The sequence below is a fragment of the Dipodomys spectabilis genome, unplaced genomic scaffold (genome assembly GCF_019054845.1).
Source record: "Dipodomys spectabilis isolate Male_0828 unplaced genomic scaffold, ASM1905484v1 ptg000375l, whole genome shotgun sequence".
Classification (NCBI taxonomy): domain Eukaryota; kingdom Metazoa; phylum Chordata; class Mammalia; order Rodentia; family Heteromyidae; genus Dipodomys; species Dipodomys spectabilis.
In genome coordinates this window covers 894,395-913,843 of record NW_024871052.1, presented here as the reverse complement: position 1 = coordinate 913,843, position 19,449 = coordinate 894,395, and the positions used below count along the sequence as shown (strand labels likewise).

The 19,449-nt window shown below is 58.7% G+C and overlaps 1 protein-coding gene across 6 annotated transcripts; it reads left to right on the top strand.

Annotated features, from left to right (window-relative positions):
- Positions 1-293: 293 nt before the first annotated feature.
- Pdlim7 (PDZ and LIM domain 7) lies at positions 294-18,290 on the top strand. 6 transcript variants are annotated; one of them, XM_042667128.1, is made up of 13 exons: positions 294-353; positions 1,102-1,211; positions 6,399-6,550; positions 6,629-6,659; positions 7,927-8,045; positions 8,580-8,716; positions 8,878-8,914; positions 9,851-9,912; positions 10,050-10,281; positions 11,507-11,687; positions 17,476-17,596; positions 17,690-17,805; positions 17,934-18,290. In XM_042667128.1, the coding sequence occupies exons 2-13, from the start codon at positions 1,116-1,118 to the stop codon at positions 18,018-18,020; spliced, it is 1,371 nt and encodes a 456-aa protein (XP_042523062.1). In that variant the 5' UTR covers positions 294-353; positions 1,102-1,115; the 3' UTR covers positions 18,021-18,290. The 6 variants fall into 6 exon arrangements, with proteins under 6 accessions (XP_042523062.1, XP_042523064.1, XP_042523063.1 ...); XM_042667130.1 differs by lacking the exon at positions 7,927-8,045 and adding an exon at positions 8,363-8,379 and having other exon boundaries at positions 294-357; positions 1,105-1,211; positions 10,059-10,281; XM_042667129.1 differs by having other exon boundaries at positions 294-357; positions 1,105-1,211; positions 10,059-10,281.
- Positions 18,291-19,449: the final 1,159 nt, after the last annotated feature.

The following is a 19,449-nucleotide window of genomic DNA, read 5'->3' as shown; positions in this document are numbered from 1 at the left end:
GAGGCGCCAGGGGCTGAGTGAGCCTCCAGCCAGGCGCTGTCAGCAGGAGCCAGGCCCCGCCCAGGCCCCGCCCTTCTCAGGACGACCGGGGTCGAGGGGGCAGGGCCTCACAACTCAAAGACCTATGGGGCTTCGTGATTGGGTGCGACGGATACCTGGGCGGGGCTTCCCGTGGTCCAAGCGGCACCCGAGGGCGTGGTCGGGCTTTTGGGGGGCGTGGCCACGAGGCCGCGCCCCCTCCGGCGGGCTCAAAGCGCGCGGCGTCGGCGGGGGCGGGGCCAGAGCTCGGGCGGCGGATCTCGGCGCGGCGCCTCGGACGCCGCCGCGGAGCACGGCGGCCCGGCGGGGCAGAGCCAGGTACCGGCGGCGGGCGCGCGCGCGCGGGCGGGCTGCGGTCGGGCTCGCCGATGACGGTCGGAGCCCACGGAGGGACGCGGGGCGGGGAGGAGGGTGGCGGCCCGCGCCGCGGAGCCGGTCGTGGCGGGGAGGGAGTGGGTGGGGGGGCGCGCGCTGCGCCTGCGCCGCTTCCTGTGGCCGGGATCTGTGGGGAAACTGAGGCACGCCGGCGCGTGGGTGGCGGCGCGCCCGCGGGGCGCCCTCGGTGCGGTGGGGTCGCGGGGCCCCGGCCGCTCCTCCTCCCCTCCCCCGCGCCGAGCCCCCGGAGCTCCCGCCGCCGCCGCCGCCGCCGCAGTGTCAGCTTACACGCCTTATATAGTCCGAGCGGCTCCAGCCGCGGCCCGCCCGGACCTGGGGGCGGGGAGGCCAGGCCCGGGCCCCTGACTCACCCCGTCCCGCGGGCTGGACCCGGGAGAAGGCCGTGCCAGGGTCGCCCTGCCGCCCACCCCTGGCCCTGGAGTCCGGATGAGGCCTCCCCACGTCCCCCCACAGCCTCCCCACCCAGGAGGCCGAGGGGTGGTGGCCGCCCTTGTCTTTACAAATGAGGTGTGCCCGCCAAAGCCTGACGAGATAGCAGCCTGGCGGTGTCCCGGCTGCACACACACGGCCTACCCGTGCCCACTCCGGCACCTTGTCCAAGCTACTGGCTGACCGGTCCTGCCCGCCCGCCCATGGTGGCCCCTCTGGTCTTCTCTTCCCTCCTCTCAGGAGCAGACACCATGGATTCCTTCAAGGTGGTCCTGGAAGGTCCTGCGCCTTGGGGATTCCGGCTGCAAGGCGGGAAAGATTTCAACGTGCCCCTCTCCATCTCCCGGGTGAGCCTGGATTGAGCACTGGACTCCTGCCAGGGGTCCTTGGGTGCTCAGGGTTCCTAGTGGGTGATGGGAGGGGAAATCAGAGCCGGAGCAGTGAGCGGGGGTCAAAAAGGGCCTGGCTCAGGCTTGTAATTCTAGCTACGCAGGAGGCTGAGATCTGAGGATCACAATCCAAAACCAGCCTTGGCAGGAAAGTCTGTAAGCCAGAAGTCTGGCTTTGGCTCAAGTGGTAGAGCATTAAGCCTGAACATAAAGGAGCTCAGGTCAGGGATGACACCCAGATTCTGTGTTCAAGCCCCTGGACTGGCACACACACACAGAGAGAGCCAGAAATGTGAGTGTCCAACTAGGTACGTATTGGGGGAGGGGTCTCCCCGGACTTCTACATGTACTGTGTTCAGTGTCCTTCCACCGAGCTCCCGTGATCACCTCTGAGAGCCAAGGATGGACTCTGGGCAGTGCTGGACCCTGTGGGAGTAGTGTGTGGTGCCAGGTCACAGGCAGGGCACTTTGACACATGATCTTGCTTCAACTTCACTACCCAAGAAATAGCAGTTGTCATGTTTTTCCAAGTGAGACAACCATTCCATGGCAGAGCGGAGATCTGGACTGAGGCGCACAGCATGGCCTCACTCTCTGTGTTTACAAAGAGGGTCTCCAAGCTGGGCACCGGTGGCTCACGCCTGTAATCCTAGCTACTCAGGAGTCTGAGATCTGAGGATTGCAGTCCGAAGCTGGCTTGAGCAGGAAAGTCCCGCAAAAAGCCAGAAGTGGAGGAGTAGTACAAGCAGTCAGTAGAGCAGCAGCCTTGACTGGAAAAGCTAGATGAAAGCATGCGGCTCTAACCCAGTGCTCGTGGCTCACACCTGTAGTCTTAACCACTCAGGCTGAGACCTCAAGGATTTTAGTTCAGAGCCAACCTGGGTAGGAAAGTCTTTTAAAACTCATCACCAGTTAACCAGCAAAATGCTAGACTGGAGGTGTGGCTCAAGTGGGAGAGTGGACCAGCTGTGAGCAAGAAAGTTGAGCGAGAATTCTAGGTCCCGAGTTCAAGCCCCGCTACAGGTGCAAGAAAGGAAGGAATGGAGACAAACAAAAAAAAAAATTCCCTATCGATTCCCATCCACTGGTCCATTCACCAGGTTTTGGCTTTTGATCCTAAGCAGAGGCATAGTAAGGCTGGGCTGTATGGTTAGCAGCCTAATTCCTGAGCTGCCCTGGTGTATGGTTGGGGGGGGGGGGGGGGGAAGGGCTGGCCCCTCCCTGTGACTGGGGGTATTACCTTATAAGCCCAAGAATGCAGCCCGTGTGGAATATCCAACAGTAGCTAGAGTCTACGGTGCCCAAAAGGGTTGGCCTAGGCCTGGACCCCTGAACCCTATTGGTGGGCCTGGTACCTGCTCATCAGCAGGAAGGTCCAGTCATGTAGACTGCAAGCCCAGAGTGGGAGAGGCCAACTTGGGCTCCGAGGCTCCTACTGTGGCCTAGGGGGTCAGAAAGGGGCGGGAACTTCCTGCCCAGAAGGGCCCACCCAGCTGCCCTGTGGGCAGGCACTCTTGGCGGGAAGCCCAGAGGGGGCCAGCGGGTTGTCCGAGAGAGGCGTTCCCAAGGCAGAGTGGGGTCTGTGGGAGTCGTGGTAAGCCAGGGCAGGCACACAGCACTTTTCCCAGGGTTTTTTTTTCCTAGAGGGTTCCCCTGGAAACCTGCCCTATCAGCAGATGACTAAAGATGGTGATCCCCTTCCCACACATAGACCCCCCCCCCTCCCATCCTGATGATCCTCCTTGGAAAAGTGCTGGTCTGTGCTGGGGTCTCTGCTTCCTGTTTGTGGAGGACAGGGGCCGCTCAGGTGTGTCCTCTTGGGGGCATTCTGGACTCCCTTGTCCATAGCCCTTGAGTGAATCCTCCCCCCGCCCCCCCCAGCTCTGCCCTGCCCTACTGTGTTGGATCTCAGCCCGGATGGGTGGATGGGTGGGGTGGTCTTTCGGAGCTGGCCCAGCGTCCTACCCCTCCCCTGACCCCACAGTGGAGACAGAAGGGAGGGGTTAGGGCTGGCTGTAGGCCCGGGCCTGGGAGATGAGGTAATGTCTGGGACTGGGGGGTTGGGCTGCGCTGTGGAGCCCTGGGACTGACTCACCCCCACCCCTGCACTGTCCAGCCCCCTGACTTTTCCCCTCCTTCATCCCTGAGTCTCCTCTGGCCTCACTTCCTCCCTGCACTCATCTCTCCCAGAATGCTCCCCCCCTTTCACCACTTCTGACCTCTGCCCTCCCCCCGGGCCCTTGACCGCTTCCTGCCCTCCTTACTCCAGGAAAGAAAGAGCCCCCCCCCATTCATGTTCTAGGAGCCAGCTTCCCCCCACCCCAAGACCCTCACTAGGAGTAGGACCTCCCCCCGCCACCAGGACCTGGCCCGTGCGTGCGCAGGGCGTGGCTGGACCAGGTTTTCCTTCTGACTCACGGTGACCCTACGCCTGTCACTTCCCTCCATAGTGTCACTTCCAGATGCCAATTTTAAGGGTTCAGGTTGGACCATAGCTGAGAGAGGAGATCCAGACCCAGCCAGGGGGCCTGGAAGTGCTTATTTCTGCAAGACAGAAATAAGTATTTATTTCTGCAAGGCTGTTATGCCAGCCTCAGCCTTCCCAGTGCTGGGCTTGCCCCCCCCCCCCCCCCCCCCCCGCTCCCCGTGTGTCACCACACCTGGCTTGACGGTGTCTCTCTAAGCGTGTCAGTTGGCACTGCACACTCAGCAAGGTGACCCAGAGAGGTGGAGACTTTCAGCCAGCGTCAGATCTGGCCTTGGTTTTAAACAGCTGGCTGACCCAAAGCAGCGTGTGTAGGAATTGAGTCTTCAAGCCAGGCGCCGGGCTCAGGCCTGTCATCCTAGCTGCTCAGGGGCTGAGATCTGAGGATCACAGTGTGAAGTGAGACTGGGCAGAAAAGTCTGTGAGACTTACCCACAACGAACCACCAAAAATCCAAGAAAAGGAACTTGGCAGAATGCTAGGCTTGAGCAAAAAAGGTTAAGGAACAACACCCAGGTCCTGAATTCAAGCCTCAGTACTGACAACAGAAAATAAAGAGAAAAAGAATTCTGGCTAGGTGTCAGTGGCTCACACCTGTCATCCTAGCTACTCAGGAGGCTGAGATCTGAGGATCATGGTTCAAAGCCAGCCCAGGCAGGAAAGTCCATGAGACTCTTGTCTCCAATGAACCACCAGAAAACCCGAAGTGGCGCTGTGGCTCAGTGGAAGAGCACTTGTCTTGATCTGAAGAGCTCAAGGACAGCGCCAAGGCCCAAAGTTCAGGCCCCCCTCCCAACAAAAGGAAACAAACAACAACAACAAAACCCAGCTCTCCTCCCTTTTATCCTGATGCCTGCTTCTGTTCCCTCCACTCCCTGGCATTTGCCTGGAATCCCTCACACTTTCTCTTCTCCGTCTCAGTACAGTCTATATATCAGCCAGTCTGACGTGTCTCCTGGGGTCTTGGGCAACTCCAAGTTCCACCACCACCTGTAATGTATAAATTAACTAAATCAAACCTGTTATACAGCGCCAGGCCTCTTGCCACAAAGGTGCCGGTCACCTCTGTTCGTCCTGGGAAGTACTCTCTCCTAGCCTTGGCAACTTCTAGTGGCCAAGAGTCTTGTTCCTTCAACAGAGACTGTCCAACCAGGGCAGCAGGCTCCTTGGACCAAGGCCTACCACTTCCCAGCTTTATCAGCTACTCCAAGCCTACGCATAAAACAGATTCCCAGGGCTGGGAAGTGGCTCAGTGGTAGAGTGCTTGCCTTGCATGCCTGAGGCCCTGGGTTCGATTCCTCAGCACCACATAAGCAAAAAGAAAAAAGCCGGAAGTGGCGCTGTGGCTCAAGTGGTAGAGTGCTAGCCTTGAGCTGAAGAGCTGAGGGACAGTGCTCAGGCCCAGAGTTCAGGCCCCACAACCGGACCAAAAAAAAAAAAAAAAAAACAGATTCCCAACTCAGCCCCCAAAATTGGGGCTCATGAGGGTGACACCTGGTTTTTGTGTGTTTGTTTTTGTGCTGCTATTGGGATTTAGGACGTCACACTCTTGCTTGGCTCCCCCGCCGCCCCCCCCAAGTCTGGTGCTCTGTCACTTGAGTCACACCTCCACTTTAGGCTTTTTGCTGGTGGAGATTACAGTGTCTTGGACTTGGCTGCCCAGGCTGGCTTTGAACCATGATCCTCAAGTCTCAGCCTCCTGAGTAGCTTAGGATGACAGGCTTGAGCCACCAGCACCTGGAGAGGCCATGCACCCCATTCAGGCACTGTTCACGCGGGAGCTGGAGATGCCAGAGGCCTGTTCCTGGCTCTGGGGGCAGGCGGACCCTGGGGGAGGGCTGCAGGACAGGATGCTGGCAGTGTGAGATCAGTGTGCACACCAGGTTGACCAGGGATGGACAGCTAGTGCACAGGCCCAGGCAGGAGGCCAATAGGAAGGCCATGGTCATGGCCCAGAGGTTGGAGGCGGAGCCTGAACGTGGCTGTTGATGTCATTCCCGAACTGCCAGGACAAAGGGTCACACAGGTGAATCAATAGCCGCCGGATGGAATGTGAAGCTTGGGTAAGCACTGCCACCTCCAAGGTCACTTTTTGGTTTGGTGGTGGTGGTGGTGCTGGTCCTGAGGTTTGAACTCAGGGCCTGGGTGCTGTCCTTGAGCTTTTTTTGCTCAAGGCTAGCACTTTATCACTTAAGCCCCCCCCTCCCCCTCCTCTTCTGGCTTTTTGATGCTTCATTGGAGATAAAGAATCCCAAGGACTTTCCTGCCTGGGCCGACTGAACCGTGGTCACTCCTCAGATCTCAGCCTCCTGAGTGGCTAGGGGTGCCCAGAAAAATATTGATTGGAGATGTCTGTTTTCTTGTTGTCGGTCATGGGGCTTGAACTCTGGGCCTGGGCGCTGTCCTGAGCTCTTCAGCTTGAGCCACAGCACCACTTCCGGTTTTCTGGTCGTTTATTGGACTTTCCTGCCTGGGCTGGCTTGGAACTGTGATCTCCAGATGTCAGCGTCCTGAGTAGCTAGGATGACAGGCGGGAGCCACCCGGCACCTCGTTTGAAGAGGTTCTTGAGATTGGGAATCCGGGAGGCTGACCACAGGTTGGCTGACCGAGTCCGGAGCCCTCTGTGACCCCTCCTCCCCTCCCCTCCATCTCTCCACAGCTCACCCCTGGAGGCAAAGCCGCCCAAGCCGGCGTGGCTGTTGGTGACTGGGTTTTGAGCATCGATGGGGAAAATGCAGGGAGCCTCACGCACATTGAAGCCCAGAACAAGATCCGCGCCTGCGGGGAGCACCTCAGCCTGGGTCTCAGCAGGTGGGGGCCGGCCGGGTGGGTGCCTGTGCGCCCTGTGCCCTGGCCGGCCCCCGACGCCACTTTTCCCTTCTCTTCTAGGGCCCAGCCAGCTCAGGGCAAGCCGCAGAAGGTAGGCCATGGTGGGGAGTCGGGCTTCCGGAGGGTGGCCGGATACCCAGCCTAGCCATTGGGAGGGGTGGAGGGCAAGGGTGCGCAGGGCGGATGTGTACAAGGCAGGGGTGCACAGAACAGGGGCACGCAGGCGGATGGGCGCAGGGCAGGGGCGCGCAGAGTGGATGTGTACAAGGCAGGGGCGCGCAGGGCGGATGGGCGCAGGGCAGGGCGGATGGGCGCAGGACAGGGGCGCGCAGGGCGGATGGGCGCAGGGCAGGGCGCATGGGCGCAGGGCGGATGAGGGCAGGGAGCATGGGCGCAGGGCAGGGCGCGCAGGGCGGATGCGCGCAGGGCAGGGCGGATGCGTGTAGGACAGGGGTGCGCAGGGCAGGGTGTGAGCGGTGCGGATAGCGCGCAGGGCGGATGGGCGCAGGACAGGGTGTGAGCGGTGCGCGCAGGGCAGGGCCGCTCAGAGCAGGGACACGCAGGGCGGATGCACGCAGGGCGGATGGCAGGGCAGGGGCGCGCAGGGCGGATGGCAGGGCAGGGGCGCGCTGGGCAGGGGCGCGCAGGGCGGATGGCAGGGCAGGGGCGCGCAGGGCGGATGGCAGGGCAGGGACGCGCAGGGCGGATGGCAGGGCAGGGGCGCGCAGGGCGGATGGCAGGGCAGGGACGCGCAGGGCGGATGGCAGGGCAGGGACGCGCAGGGTGGATGGCAGGGCAGGGGCGCGCAGGGCGGATGGCAGGGCAGGGGCGCGCAGGGCAGGGGCGCGCAGGGCAGGGGCGCGCAGGGCGGATGGCAGGGCAGGGACGTGCAGGGCAGGGGCGCGCAGGGCGGATGGCAGGGCAGGGGCGCGCAGGGCGGATGGCAGGGCAGGGGCGCGCAGGGCGGATGGCAGGGCAGGGGCGCGCAGGGCGGATGGCAGGGCAGGGGCGCGCAGGGCAGGGGCGCGCAGGGCAGGGGCGCGCAGGGCGGATGGCAGGGCAGGGACGTGCAGGGCAGGGACGCGCAGGGCGGATGGCCGGGTGGGCAGGGGCGCGCAGGGCAGGGGCGCGCAGGGCGGATGGCCGGGTGGGCAGGGCTGCCGCACGGTCCGGACACCCCGCTCGCTGCCTCGTGTTTGTCCGCGTCCTCCACGGCCTGCGCTGCGCTCGTGCCACGCCTGTCCTCCCCATCATCCTCCCCGTCATCTTCCCCCCCAACCCACGGACCCCAGGAACCGGGCCCGCCCAGGCCCCCGCCCCGCCCAGCCCCCGCCCTGCCCGGCTCTGTCTCTGCCCAGGCCCCGGCCCCCGCCGCGGACCCCCCGCGGTACACGTTCGCGCCCACCGCCTCCCTCAACAAGACGGCCCGGCCCTTCGGGGCGCCCCTGCCCGCTGACAGCGCCCCGCAGCAGAACGGGTACGTCAGCCCCGACGTCCCCTGGTGCCCGGCCCCCCACGTTCCCCGCCGCCCCCCACCCCGCCGCCGCCCTCGCTGCGCTGCCCCGCAGGGACCGTGCGGCAGCGCCCCCCGCGGGCCGGGGGCGCTCGGCCCCCCTCGCCGCCCGACCTCCGGGGGGGCGCCGGCCTGAGCAGCGGGTGGGGTGCGGTGCTGGGCCAGACGAACCCCTCTCCGCGCTGCCGCGCCCCCGCTGCTCTGACTCCCTCCCCATCTCTCTTCCTCTCCCTGTGTCTGTCCGTCCCTTTATCTGTCCGTCTGTCTTATCTCCTCCACAGGTGCAGCCCCCTGACAAGTCAGTGAGCCCCCTCTGCCTGTCCCCTCTCTTCCTTCCTTTGGGCACTCGGGGTGGTGGCCCCCGCCCACCCCGATATCAGGCCCTGGGCCTCACCTTCCCCCACCCCCCTTCATAACCCATGCACACCGCGTGGTGGGTGGAGGGGGCACCGGACCCTGGGCGAAGGTTCAGAGCCGGCCCCCCCCCCTTCCCCACAGACAGCCGCTCTGGCCCGCCGTGCCCGATGCCAGCAAGCAGCGGCTGATGGAGAACACGGAGGACTGGAGGCCGCGGCCAGGGACGGGCCAGTCGCGATCCTTCCGCATCCTCGCCCACCTCACGGGCACCGAGTTCAGTAAGTGCCAGCCCAAGGCAGGGTGGAGCCTGCGGCGGAGAGGGGGGGGTAGAAGGGGGGGGTGTACCCTGCCCCCCTTCAGGTCTGACCGACTCCTCTGCGAGGGTCACGGTCAGGTGACCGTCTTCTCTTTTGGTCACTACTCACTTCTGCCCTCCTAGTGCAAGACCCGGATGAGGAACACCAGAAGAAATCGAGGTAAAGAACCAGGAGCCGGTGCCTCCCTCCACCTCCCGCCTCTTCCGGCCCAGTCTCCCCCAGCTGGGATTCTCTCGTTTTCCCTTCCTTCCTTTCCTCTTTTTCCTTCCTTCTGTCCATCTTCCCTCCCTGCCTCCCTTCCACCTCTGCCTTCCACTTTCTCCTCCTTCTCTCTCTACCCCTCAGGGAAAAGTATGTTCTGGAACTACAGAGCCCACGCTACACTCGCCTCCGGGACTGGCATCACCAGCGCTCTGCCCACGTGCTCAACGTGCAGTCGTAGCCGGGCCTCTCCGGCCAGCTGCCTTCTCTGCCTCTCTGTGCTTCCTGCCCCGGGCACCCCCTGGGTGTCCCCAGCTTCTGTCTACCTCACCCACCCCTTCCCTGCCCCCGATCTGAACCTCCCGCTGGCCTGGCCTGGCCCCAGGGGCCCGGCTGGCACACGCCTCCTGGCTTTATCTTGACACTGCCTTCCCTCCTGGCCCTGTGGCACGGACGTCTGCCAGGCCTGCGCTGCTGCTCTGGGCATGGAAATAAATATTCTCAGCTCTGCTTTCTCTGCCTCTGTCTTCCGTCTTCACGGGGGCCTGGTTCGTGTTTTGGGGGCGTGGGTATTTGAGGATGTGTGGGTCCTGCCAGCCTGTAGGAGGCTGGGGGGAGGGGAGGCCCGTGGTTGGTCCCTAGCAAGGAGCACCCTGCCTGGGTAGTAGCTCCCTGATACCAGGGGACCCCAAGAGTTGCTTCTCAGTTTTACATCATAGACCAGTGTGGGGGAACCTGGCTAGAAGCTGCCACCCCTCCAACCCTACCCTGGAGGGACCCCGAGTCTAGCCAGCAACTCTCACGGTGACCCCAGCCATCAAAGCAGAACCAAGGTTGGGGGGTGGGGGCAGGGAGGCCGAGCCATGCCAGGGCCTTGAATGGGAGATCTTGCAGCCAGGTACCCAAGACAGAAGCCCCAGCCCCAACCTCAGCTCCACCCCAGGACCCCTGGCCTGGTAAGAGAGAGAGGGGCTTGGGCCTGGGGAAGGGTTGGGAAGCTTGCTGGGGGGAGTGTGGGGGCTCAGTGATGGGCTCCTCTGTCCTTTGAGGGTGGGGGGGTCCCCTGGGCTCCCTCTGGAGCCACTGTTCTTGGCCCTGGCAGGCCCTCCCGCCCCCAGCCCCACCAGCCGCCCACCGTGGGCAGTAGATCCAGCCTTCGCCGAGCGATACGCCCCGGACAAGACCAGCACGGTGTTGACCCGGCACCGCCAGCCCGCCACGCCCACACCGCTGCAGAACCGCACCTCCATCGTGCAGGCCGCCGCCGCAGGGGGCGGCACCAACGGCAAGACTCCCGTGTGCCACCAGTGCCACAAGGTCATCCGGTGGGTGGCCCTGTCCCCTTCCCTGCCCTGGCCTTTCCTGTCCCCGTGGGGCCATCCACCCTCGCTGCACCTTCTACTGATGGAGGCTTCAGGCCCAGGTTCTCAGATTCCTAATCCTGTACTATTTCCATTCCCCCCTGCCACCCCCGACCTGCTTACACCAGCCTGGAGCAGGGCTAGCTCTGGGGGGCTGGGGGGAAGGCCAGTGACACCCTTCAGTGCTCTGGACCCCTGTCTTCTGGGGGAAAAAAGGGATCTGCCCCTTCCCAGCCCGGCCGTCTCCCTTCCTTAGTCCCTACCTACCCTCTGCTCTCAGAGCCCCTGGGCCAGTGGTCCCTTCTCCTGAGCATAGCCCTTCCACCCGTGTGTCAGGTTCTAGAATCTTCCCACTTGGGAGTACTAGGCTCTTAACTTGGTTGAACTCAAGGCCTGGGTCCTATCCCTCAAGCTTTTTTTTTTTTTTTTTTTTGCTCAAGGATGATGCTCTACCCCTTGAGCCACACCTCCACTTTCAGCTTTTTGCTGGTTAATTGGAAATAAGAATCTCACAGACTTTGCTGCCTGAGCTGGCTTCAAACCACAACCCTCAGATCTCAGCGAGGATTTACAGGCCTGACCCACCAGTGCCTGGCCATGTCCCTGAGCTTTTTTTTTTTTTTTTGCTCAAGGCTAGCACTCTACCACTTTGAGCCACACATACAGCTCAGTCTCCTGACTTGGCTAAAGGGACAGGCTTGAGCCGCCCAGCACCTGCCTAATCATGATTAGCTTTTAGGCAGGAACTCTGCAAAGCACCCGGTCCTTCTGATACCACTATTCAAACAGTAAAATGCTTACTACCCCGGGGCAGATGGAACAGCCAAGCCGGACAGGGTGGACACAGGATCTGTTCAGGAGTTCTCTAGTGACCAGGACACCAGCTACTCAGAGGTGTCTTACTAGACTGAAGCCCTCAGCTCCCGCCCTGTCTGATGTCTCCTATCCTAAGGCAGGGACTGTATTAGATCCTTTCAGCCTTCATCATTCTCACTGTATGACTTGGAACAACTCACTTCCCGAGCCCAGCTTCTGCTCTGTTTAGGAAAAGAAGGGAAAGACTTGAAACCCCTCAAAGTCGTCCCTCCTCTATTTGCATATACTCCCTTGCCCCGCCCACCATTTGCATATATCCCACCGTCCTGCCTTACTTCCTTTGCAAACGGCCCCTCACCCCGCCTCCCTGCAGGGGTCGCTACCTGGTGGCACTGGGCCATGCGTACCACCCCGAGGAATTTGTGTGCAGCCAGTGCGGCAAAGTCTTGGAGGAAGGCGGCTTCTTCGAAGAGAAGGGGGCTATCTTTTGTCCCCCCTGCTATGATGTGCGCTACGCGCCCAGCTGTGCCAAATGCAAGAAGAAAATCGCAGGCGTGAGTGGGGCTGGTGGGTGGGTGGGGCAGAGGAGGGGAATTCTCACCCTGAGGGGTAGCAGTGTCATCCAGTAACTGCCCAGAGTACCAGGCTAAGAACATGGTACAAAATAGAGCATTTACAGGCTGGGAAGGTGGCTCAGTGGTAGAGTGCTTGTCTTACATGCATGAAACCCTGGGTTCAATTCCTCAGCACCACATAAGCAGAAAAAGCCAGAAGTGGCCCTGTGGCTCGAGTGGTAGAGCGCTCACCTTGAGCTGAAGAGCTGAGCAACAGTGCCCAGGCCCAGAGTTCAAGCCCCACGACCAACAAAAAAGGACAGAGCATTTTCTTAGTACTACGCACAAGGCTCTGGTTTCCATCCGCAGGACCGAGGGAGGGGAATGGGAGGAAAAAGGAGAGAGGGAAAGGAGCCAGCCTAACCAGGCATATATGTATGTAGTCCTAGCACTCACAAGGCAGAAGGATTTTGAGTTCTAAGTAAGCCTGAGTTATATATTGAGACTCTGTCTCAAAAAAATAAAGGCCAGGCCGGGCGCCAGTGGCTCACGCCTGTAATCCTAGCTACTCAGGAGGCTGAGATCTGAAGATCACGATTCAAAGCCAGCCTGGGCCGGAAACTGTGAAACTCTGATCTCCAATGAACCATCAGAAAACTGAAGTGGCCCTGTGGCTCAAGTGGTAGAACACTCGCCTTGAGCTGAATTGCTGAGGGACAGCGCCCAAGCCCAGCGTTCAAGCCCCATGACCAACAACAACAAAAAAAGGCCAGGCCGGGTGCCAGTGGCTCATGCCTGTCATCCTACCTGCTCAGGAGGCTGAGATCTGAGGATTGCAGTTCAAAGCCAGCCTGGTCAGGAAAGTCTATGAGACTCTTATCTCCAATAAACCACTAGAAAACCGGAAGTGGCGCTGTGGCTCCAACGGTAGAGCGCTTGCCTTGAGCTGAAGATCACAAGGACAGCGCCCAAGCCCAGAGTTCAAGCCCCATGACCGACAAAAAATAAATAAAGGCCAGGCTCCTGTACTCACACTACTTAAGGGGCCCTGGTACTGGGGTTTAAACTCATGGCCTGGGTGCTATCTTTTTTCTTTTTTTTAGGTGGGGGGTCTGATCGTGGGGCCTGAACTCTGGGCCTGGGCGCTGTCCCTCAGCTCTTCAGCTCAAGGCTAACTCTCTACCACTTGAGCCAAAGTGCCACTTCTGGCTTTTTTTCTTCTTGCTTATGTGGTGCTAAGGAATCCAACCCAGGGCCTCATGCGTGCAAGGCAAGCGCTCTACCACTGAGCCACCTTCCCAGCCCCCACTTTTGGCTTTTTGGTGGCTAACTGGAGATGAGTCTCAAGGTGTTTCCTGCCCAGGCTGGTTCTGAATCTCCATCCTTAGATCTCAGCCCCCTCCCGAGTAGTTAGAATTAGACAGACATGAGCCACCAGCACCTCACCATATCATAATAATATATTGTTTCGAAAATAATGGCGAGCAAAAGAAATCTGTACCTGTTCAGTACAGGTTCAGCATTTCTTCCTCCTCCTAGGTTTTTCTGGTGTCTAGCAGGGCTTGAACTCAGGGCCTTCAGCTCTCTCTTGCTCAGCTTTTTCTCTCACAGATGGTACTCTAAACACTTGATCCATACCTCCGGTCTAGCATGTTGCTGGTTAAGTTAGACTCTTGAAGAAATGAGAGTCTTTTGAAAAGTACGAATCTCAGATCTCAAACTCTGGAACAGCCAGGATTACAGGTGTGAGCCACCTCGGCCCAGCCTCCTCCAATTTTTTAATCTTTTTTGTTCGTTTGGTTTTGGTCAGTCTTGGGGCTTGAACTCTGGGCCTAGGCACTGTCCCTCAGCTCTTCAGCTCCAAGTGAGCACTCTACTGCTTGAGCCATAGCACCACTCCGGTTTTCTAGTGGATTATTAGAGATAAGTCTCATGAACTTTCTTGCCCAAGCTGGCCTTGACCTACGATCCTCAGATCTCAGCCTCCTGAGTAGTTAGGATTACAGGCTTGAACCACTGACACCCTCCTCTAATATTTTGACCCATAGTTGGCTCAGTGACTGGTGCTGAGCTCCCAGATACTAAGAGCCCATTGTACATTAGCTCTCCAGCCTCAGTAATAGACAATGGCAGAATCGATAGGGTTGTAAAAAGCTGTTGAGAGGCTAGTCCAGCATCCACTGCTACCAATGAATGAGAGCGCTGGGTCTCTGGGAGACACATTGCCAGGCTTTGAGCACACAGGCCTGACTGTTGAGTAGCAAAGAGAGAGAAGTCCAGACTTGAAAACATGGATGCAAAAATCCTGCTCTTAGCCAAGTGCCGGCGGCTCACACCTGTACTCCTAACTACTCAAGATACTGAGCCATCTGAGGATCACGGTTCAAAGTTAGCCCGAACAGGAAAGTCCTTGAGATTCTTTTCTCCAATTTAACCACCAAAAAAAAGCTAGAAACGGAAATTTGGCTCAAGTGGTGGTAGTGCCAGCCTTGAGCCAAAAAGCTCAGGGACAGTGCCCAGGTCCTGAGTTCAAGCCTTAGGACAGGCACCAAAACTAAAAAGGCGTCGGGGGAGAAATTGTGTTTTTTCCCTCAGAAGTTCAATGCAGAGGAGGTTGACCAGGGTGACCCAGAGTTGGGCTTCGAGGTTCATCAAGAGTTGAGAGCAGGGCTGGGGGTGTAGCTCAGAATACCTGCTTCGAAGCGCTAAGCCCTCACTTCAAAACCCAATGCTGCCAAAAAAAGGAGCTTACAGCATCCTCACCCACTCATTCCACCAGTGTGGATGGTGCACCCAGGTGATGGGTTTCATGCTGATGACACACCGAACAAGACAGATAAAGGCCCTGCCGCCCAGGGGCTCGCTGGGGGAGGGGACCCTGCAAGGTATCATGGGTTGGTGGCTCTTCCCTCCTACCCCCCTTTCTCTCTCTCTCTTTTTTTTTTTTTTTTGCCAGTCCTGGGCCTTGAACTTAAGACCCAGGCGCTGTCCCTAATCTTCTTTTGTTCAAGGTTAGCGCTCTACCCCTTGAGCCACAGCGCCCCACTTCTGGCTTTTTCTGTGTATGTGGTACTGAGGAATCGAACCCAGGGCTTCACGCATGCCAGGCAAGCGCTCTACCACTAAGCCACCTTCCCAGAGCCACAGCACCACTTCCTGAGTGGTTTATAAGCGTGTCACGCACTTTCCTGCCCCAGCTGGCTTTGAACCGTGATCCTCAGATCTCAGCCTCCAGTGTAGCTAGGATGACAGGCGTGAGCTCCCAGCACCCGGCTGTCCTGTAACTTTTTCATTCAAGGCTGCCGCTCTACCTGTGGAGTCACACCTCTGCTTCCAGCTGTTTGGTGATTAATTGGAGATAAGAGTGTCACAGGTTTACCTTCCTGGAGCTGGCTGTGAACTGAAATGTTCAGATCTCCACTCCCTCCTGAGTAGCTAGGATTACAGGCGTGAGTCACTGGTGCCTGGCTTGGAACCCTTTTTACCTCACTCCTCTGCATCGGGACTCACCTATCACTTTCCTGCAACATCTTTCCTGACCTCTACCATCGCCAGCCACCCTCTACCCCTATAGTTTTCTTGTAACAGCAGTTGTTTATTTTTCTTCTTGTCCTGAGGCTTGAACTCTGGGCCTGGTCACTGTCCCTGAGCACTTTTGCCCAAGGCAAAGCGCTCTGCCCTTTGAGCCACAGCTCCACTTCCAGTTTTCTGGTGGTTCATTGAAGATAGGAGTCTCCTGGACCCTCACAGTCCTCAGAACTCAGCCTCCTGAGGAGTCAGGATGACAGATGTGAGCTGCTGGTGCCTTGCTCCCTCCAGTCCCTTCCCACCTCCCTTCCCAGGTGTGAAGTGCATGGGCTGAGAGTAGGGCTGATGGTGTTAAACGTTGTAACCTGTATGCAGAAGGTGATCAGTAAACACCTGGCAAGTGGATGGAAGTGGCTCCTAAGTCCAAATTAAACATACGCAGGGACTCACCTGGGGAAGGCTCCGGGCAGGGGGAGCAGCTTGTGTTACAAGCTGTGGTAAGATGTTTGGATCTGGAGACAGAGGTCAGTCCAGCCCCCCGAAAGCATCCCCAGGGCCAGCATAAAGACAGCGGGAGCCAAGGTACTAGAGTCTTCTAGGGTTCAGGCTGGGGCAGTGGGGTGCCAGAGGCACACAGAGTTAACACATCCTAGGAAGAAACAGAAATGGACCACTGGGGCCAAGCGCCCACCTGTCATCCTAGCTACATCAGGAGGCTAAGATCTGAGGATCAAGGTTCAAAGCCAGCCCGGGCAGGAAAATCTATAAGATTCTTCATCTCCAAAAGGCCCGAGTTCAAGCCCCAGTACCAGCACACACACACACACTGATCACTATCCCATAGCCCTGTAAGCCCCTTCTCCTACCAGCTAGAATATCTGCTTTATTCTTTCCCCAGGGCTCCTTTAAGACAAGTTATACCTGGCCAGTTGGAGGAATCAGCGAAATATAGACACAAAATCCATTTCTGCCCTCGACAGGCTATATGAGTCGTGCCCAGCTGCTTGCTCAGGGCCACTCTAAAGGGGATGATGGCCGACACTCCTAGTCCATAAGGTTTCTAGATACTACAAGATACAGCCAGGCTCAACGCCTGTCATCCCAGCTACTCAAGAGGGCTGAGATCTGAGGATCTCAGCTCAAAGCCTGCCTAGGCAGGAAATTCGGTGAGATTTGGTGGGCTTGTGGGTCCCAGGATGGCCCTCAGCTCCTCCATAAGCCTTTGCTTCCTCTCACAAGTGGGAAACTAAGTTAGGTTGACACCCAGGGCTGAAACACACACACACACACTTACGCACATGCATACAAGCACACACACACACCACAGCACACACCACAGGCCGGGCCCTGATGGGACAGGTCAGCTCACAGTGGAAGGCTGCCAGCCGAAGATTTTTCTTTGGGAGGGTCAGGGAGAGACAGCAAGCAGAAGGTACAACAAATAAATTACCCGAGAGGCTGGGTTCTGGTGAAATGAGTGTTATTGTACAAGACACTGGGAGCCTGCCCGAGAGACAGCAGTTTGCAATAATCACTGGTGTCAGAGAAAGTCACATTGGGGGGGGGCAGGGAGGGGACAGCCAGGAGGGTGTGCTGGAAATGTCAGCGACAAGCCAGAAGCCGGGGTATGACAGGGTGGATCAAGGTGGGATAACCAGGGGCAGGGGAGGAGGGAATGGGAGGAACTGCAGCTTCTGGGCCCTGCTGGGCATGACTTGGTGCCAGTCCTGGGGCTCAAACTCGGGGCCTGGGCGCTGTCCCTGAGCTCTTTTACTCAAGGCGAGCGCGCTCTACCACTCTGAGCCACTGCTCCACTTCTGGTTTTCTGGTGGTTCTTTGGAGATCAGCCTCTCATGGAGGGGCTGGGAAGGTGGCTCGATGGTAGAGTGCTTGCCTTGCATGCATGAGGCCCTGGGTTTGGTTCCTCAGCATCATCTAAACAGAAAAAGCCGGAAGTGGCGCTGTGGCTCAAGTGGTAGAGCGCTCGCCTGGAGCTGAAGAGCTGAGGGACAGCGCCCAGGCCCAGAGTTCAAACCCCACGACTGACCAAAAAAAGAAATCTCATGGAGTACTTGGGCTGGCTTTGGACCCCGATGCTCAGATCTCAGCCTCCTGAGTGGCCAGGATGATAGGCGTGGGCCACCGATGCCCAGCTTGTGGATATGAATCTTTACCGTGAGAAGGACAGAGGCCGCAGAGCCAGCCTTCCTGTGTTCTGGGGGGGAGGAGCGGAGTCTGACTGTGTGGCTGTGGCTTTCAGGAGATCATGCACGCCCTGAAGATGACCTGGCACGTGCACTGCTTCACCTGTGCAGCCTGCAAGACCCCCATCCGCAACAGGGCCTTCTACATGGAGGAGGGGGCGCCCTACTGTGAGCGAGGTACGGGGCCGGCCCCGGCGTGGGCAGCGAGGTGCGGGCTACGGGGCTCACCCTTGTAAGCCAGGTTTCTTTCTTCTCTCCCTCCGCCCCCAGACTATGAGAAGATGTTTGGCACCAAATGCCGAGGCTGTGACTTCAAGATCGACGCAGGAGATCGTTTCCTGGAGGCCCTGGGCTTCAGCTGGCATGACACGTGCTTTGTGTGTGCGGTGAGGGCCCTGCTCCCCACTCCCTCTGGGGGGAGGGGGGGGAGAACTTGCCTGTCCTCCCCCCCTCCCCCCGTCCAGTCCCCTGCTGTTGCTCTCCCCGCCTGTGACCGGACCCTTGCTGTCCCCAGATATGTCAGATCAACCTGGAAGGAAAGACCTTCTACTCCAAGAAGGACAAGCCCCTGTGCAAGAGCCACGCCTTCTCTCACGTGTGAGCCACGCCCACTGAAGGAAGAGGGGTCTGGGGACCATCAGCCTCCCCACCCCCCACCCCCAGCATCGGTGGGTCAGCCTGGCTGGCCATGGTGGCCCCATCCCCAACTCCTGCACCCCATCCCATCCCCTTCACCTCCCCACACACATCCTTCCCACCAGCACACACACGCACACACACACACACACACACACACACACACACACACACACACGGGGTGCTGCCATACCAGCCCTGCCCCCCAGTGCCACAATAAACCTGTATCCAGCCATGTCCTGTGGGCCGGCTCTCCATGTAGAAATGAGCAGCAGTGGGCGTTCAAGCCAAGAACCAGGTCTTGTGCCACCTTGAAACCCTGAGAATGGGGCCAGTCCTGGGTCTTGAACTCAGGGCCTCACACACAGGCTTGGCTTTTTCCATCAAGCCTGACAACTCTACCACTCTGAGCTACAGCTTCACTTCTGGCTTTTTTGCTGGTTAATCGGAGATAAGGGTCCCCGAGAGGGCTGGGAAAGTGGCTCAGTGGTAGAGTGCTTGCCTAGCATGGGTGAAGCTCTGGGTTCGATTCCTTGGTATTACATACACAGAAAAAGCAGGAAGTGGCACTGTGGTTCAAGGGGTCGAGCACTAGTCTTGAGCAAAAGAAGCTTAGGGACAGTGCCCAGGCCCTGAGTTCAAGCCCCAGCACAGAATCTCCCAGACTTTCCTGCCTAGGCTGGTTTCGAACCTCCATCCTCAGGCTAGTCTCCTGAAGGTAGCTGGGATTACAGGAGTGAACCATCATGTCCAGCTTAACAAAGGAGTCTTTAGAACTGTGCCTGGCATGTATAGTGAATGGATGCCCAATAAATGTTAAATGAAGGAGATGCCTGTAGGATACTTTTTATTTTATTTTTTGTCATTCATAGGGCTTGAGCTCTGGGCCTGAGCGCTGCCTCTCAGCTCTTCAGCTCCAGGTGGGCGCTCTACCACTTGAACCACCGTGCCACTTCCAGCTTTTTCTGTTTAGATGGTGCTGAGGAACCGAACCCCGGGCCTCATGCATGCAAGGCAAGCGCTCTACCACTGAGCCACCTTCCCAGTCCTGTAGGATATTTATGAAGACAAACCCAGGAAGCAGTTGAAGATTGACGTCTAGATTCACTCAGATTGAATTTAAGAGTGGGTGTGGGACAGGCTCAGCACTGTTCACGAATGCTTGTAATTGATGCCTAGGGAAATCTGGGGTACAGTCACGGCGGGTACCCCAGGAGGAAAGCAAGTCCACGTGGCCATCTCAACCCCAACACACTGGGAACATTGAGTACAGTGTACCCCACTTCACAAGGAAATGGACTCTCCTACCTCTCTTGAACCACAAATCCTCTCAGGCCAGTCTCCGTTTCCATGGAAACAAGCAAGAGCATCCGGCAGGCTGGAAGCCAGTCTGC

Bases quoted from the DNA above. Each gene is read 5' to 3' on its own strand.
- Pdlim7 (XM_042667128.1), top strand. From the start codon at position 1,116: ATGGATTCCTTCAAGGTGGTCCTGGAAGGTCCTGCGCCTTGGGGATTC. The intron at 8,046-8,579 runs GTACGTCAGCCC...CCTTCCCCACAG, and splicing joins AGCGCCCCGCAGCAGAACGG to ACAGCCGCTCTGGCCCGCCG. The intron at 17,806-17,933 runs GTGAGGGCCCTG...TGCTGTCCCCAG, and splicing joins ACACGTGCTTTGTGTGTGCG to ATATGTCAGATCAACCTGGA.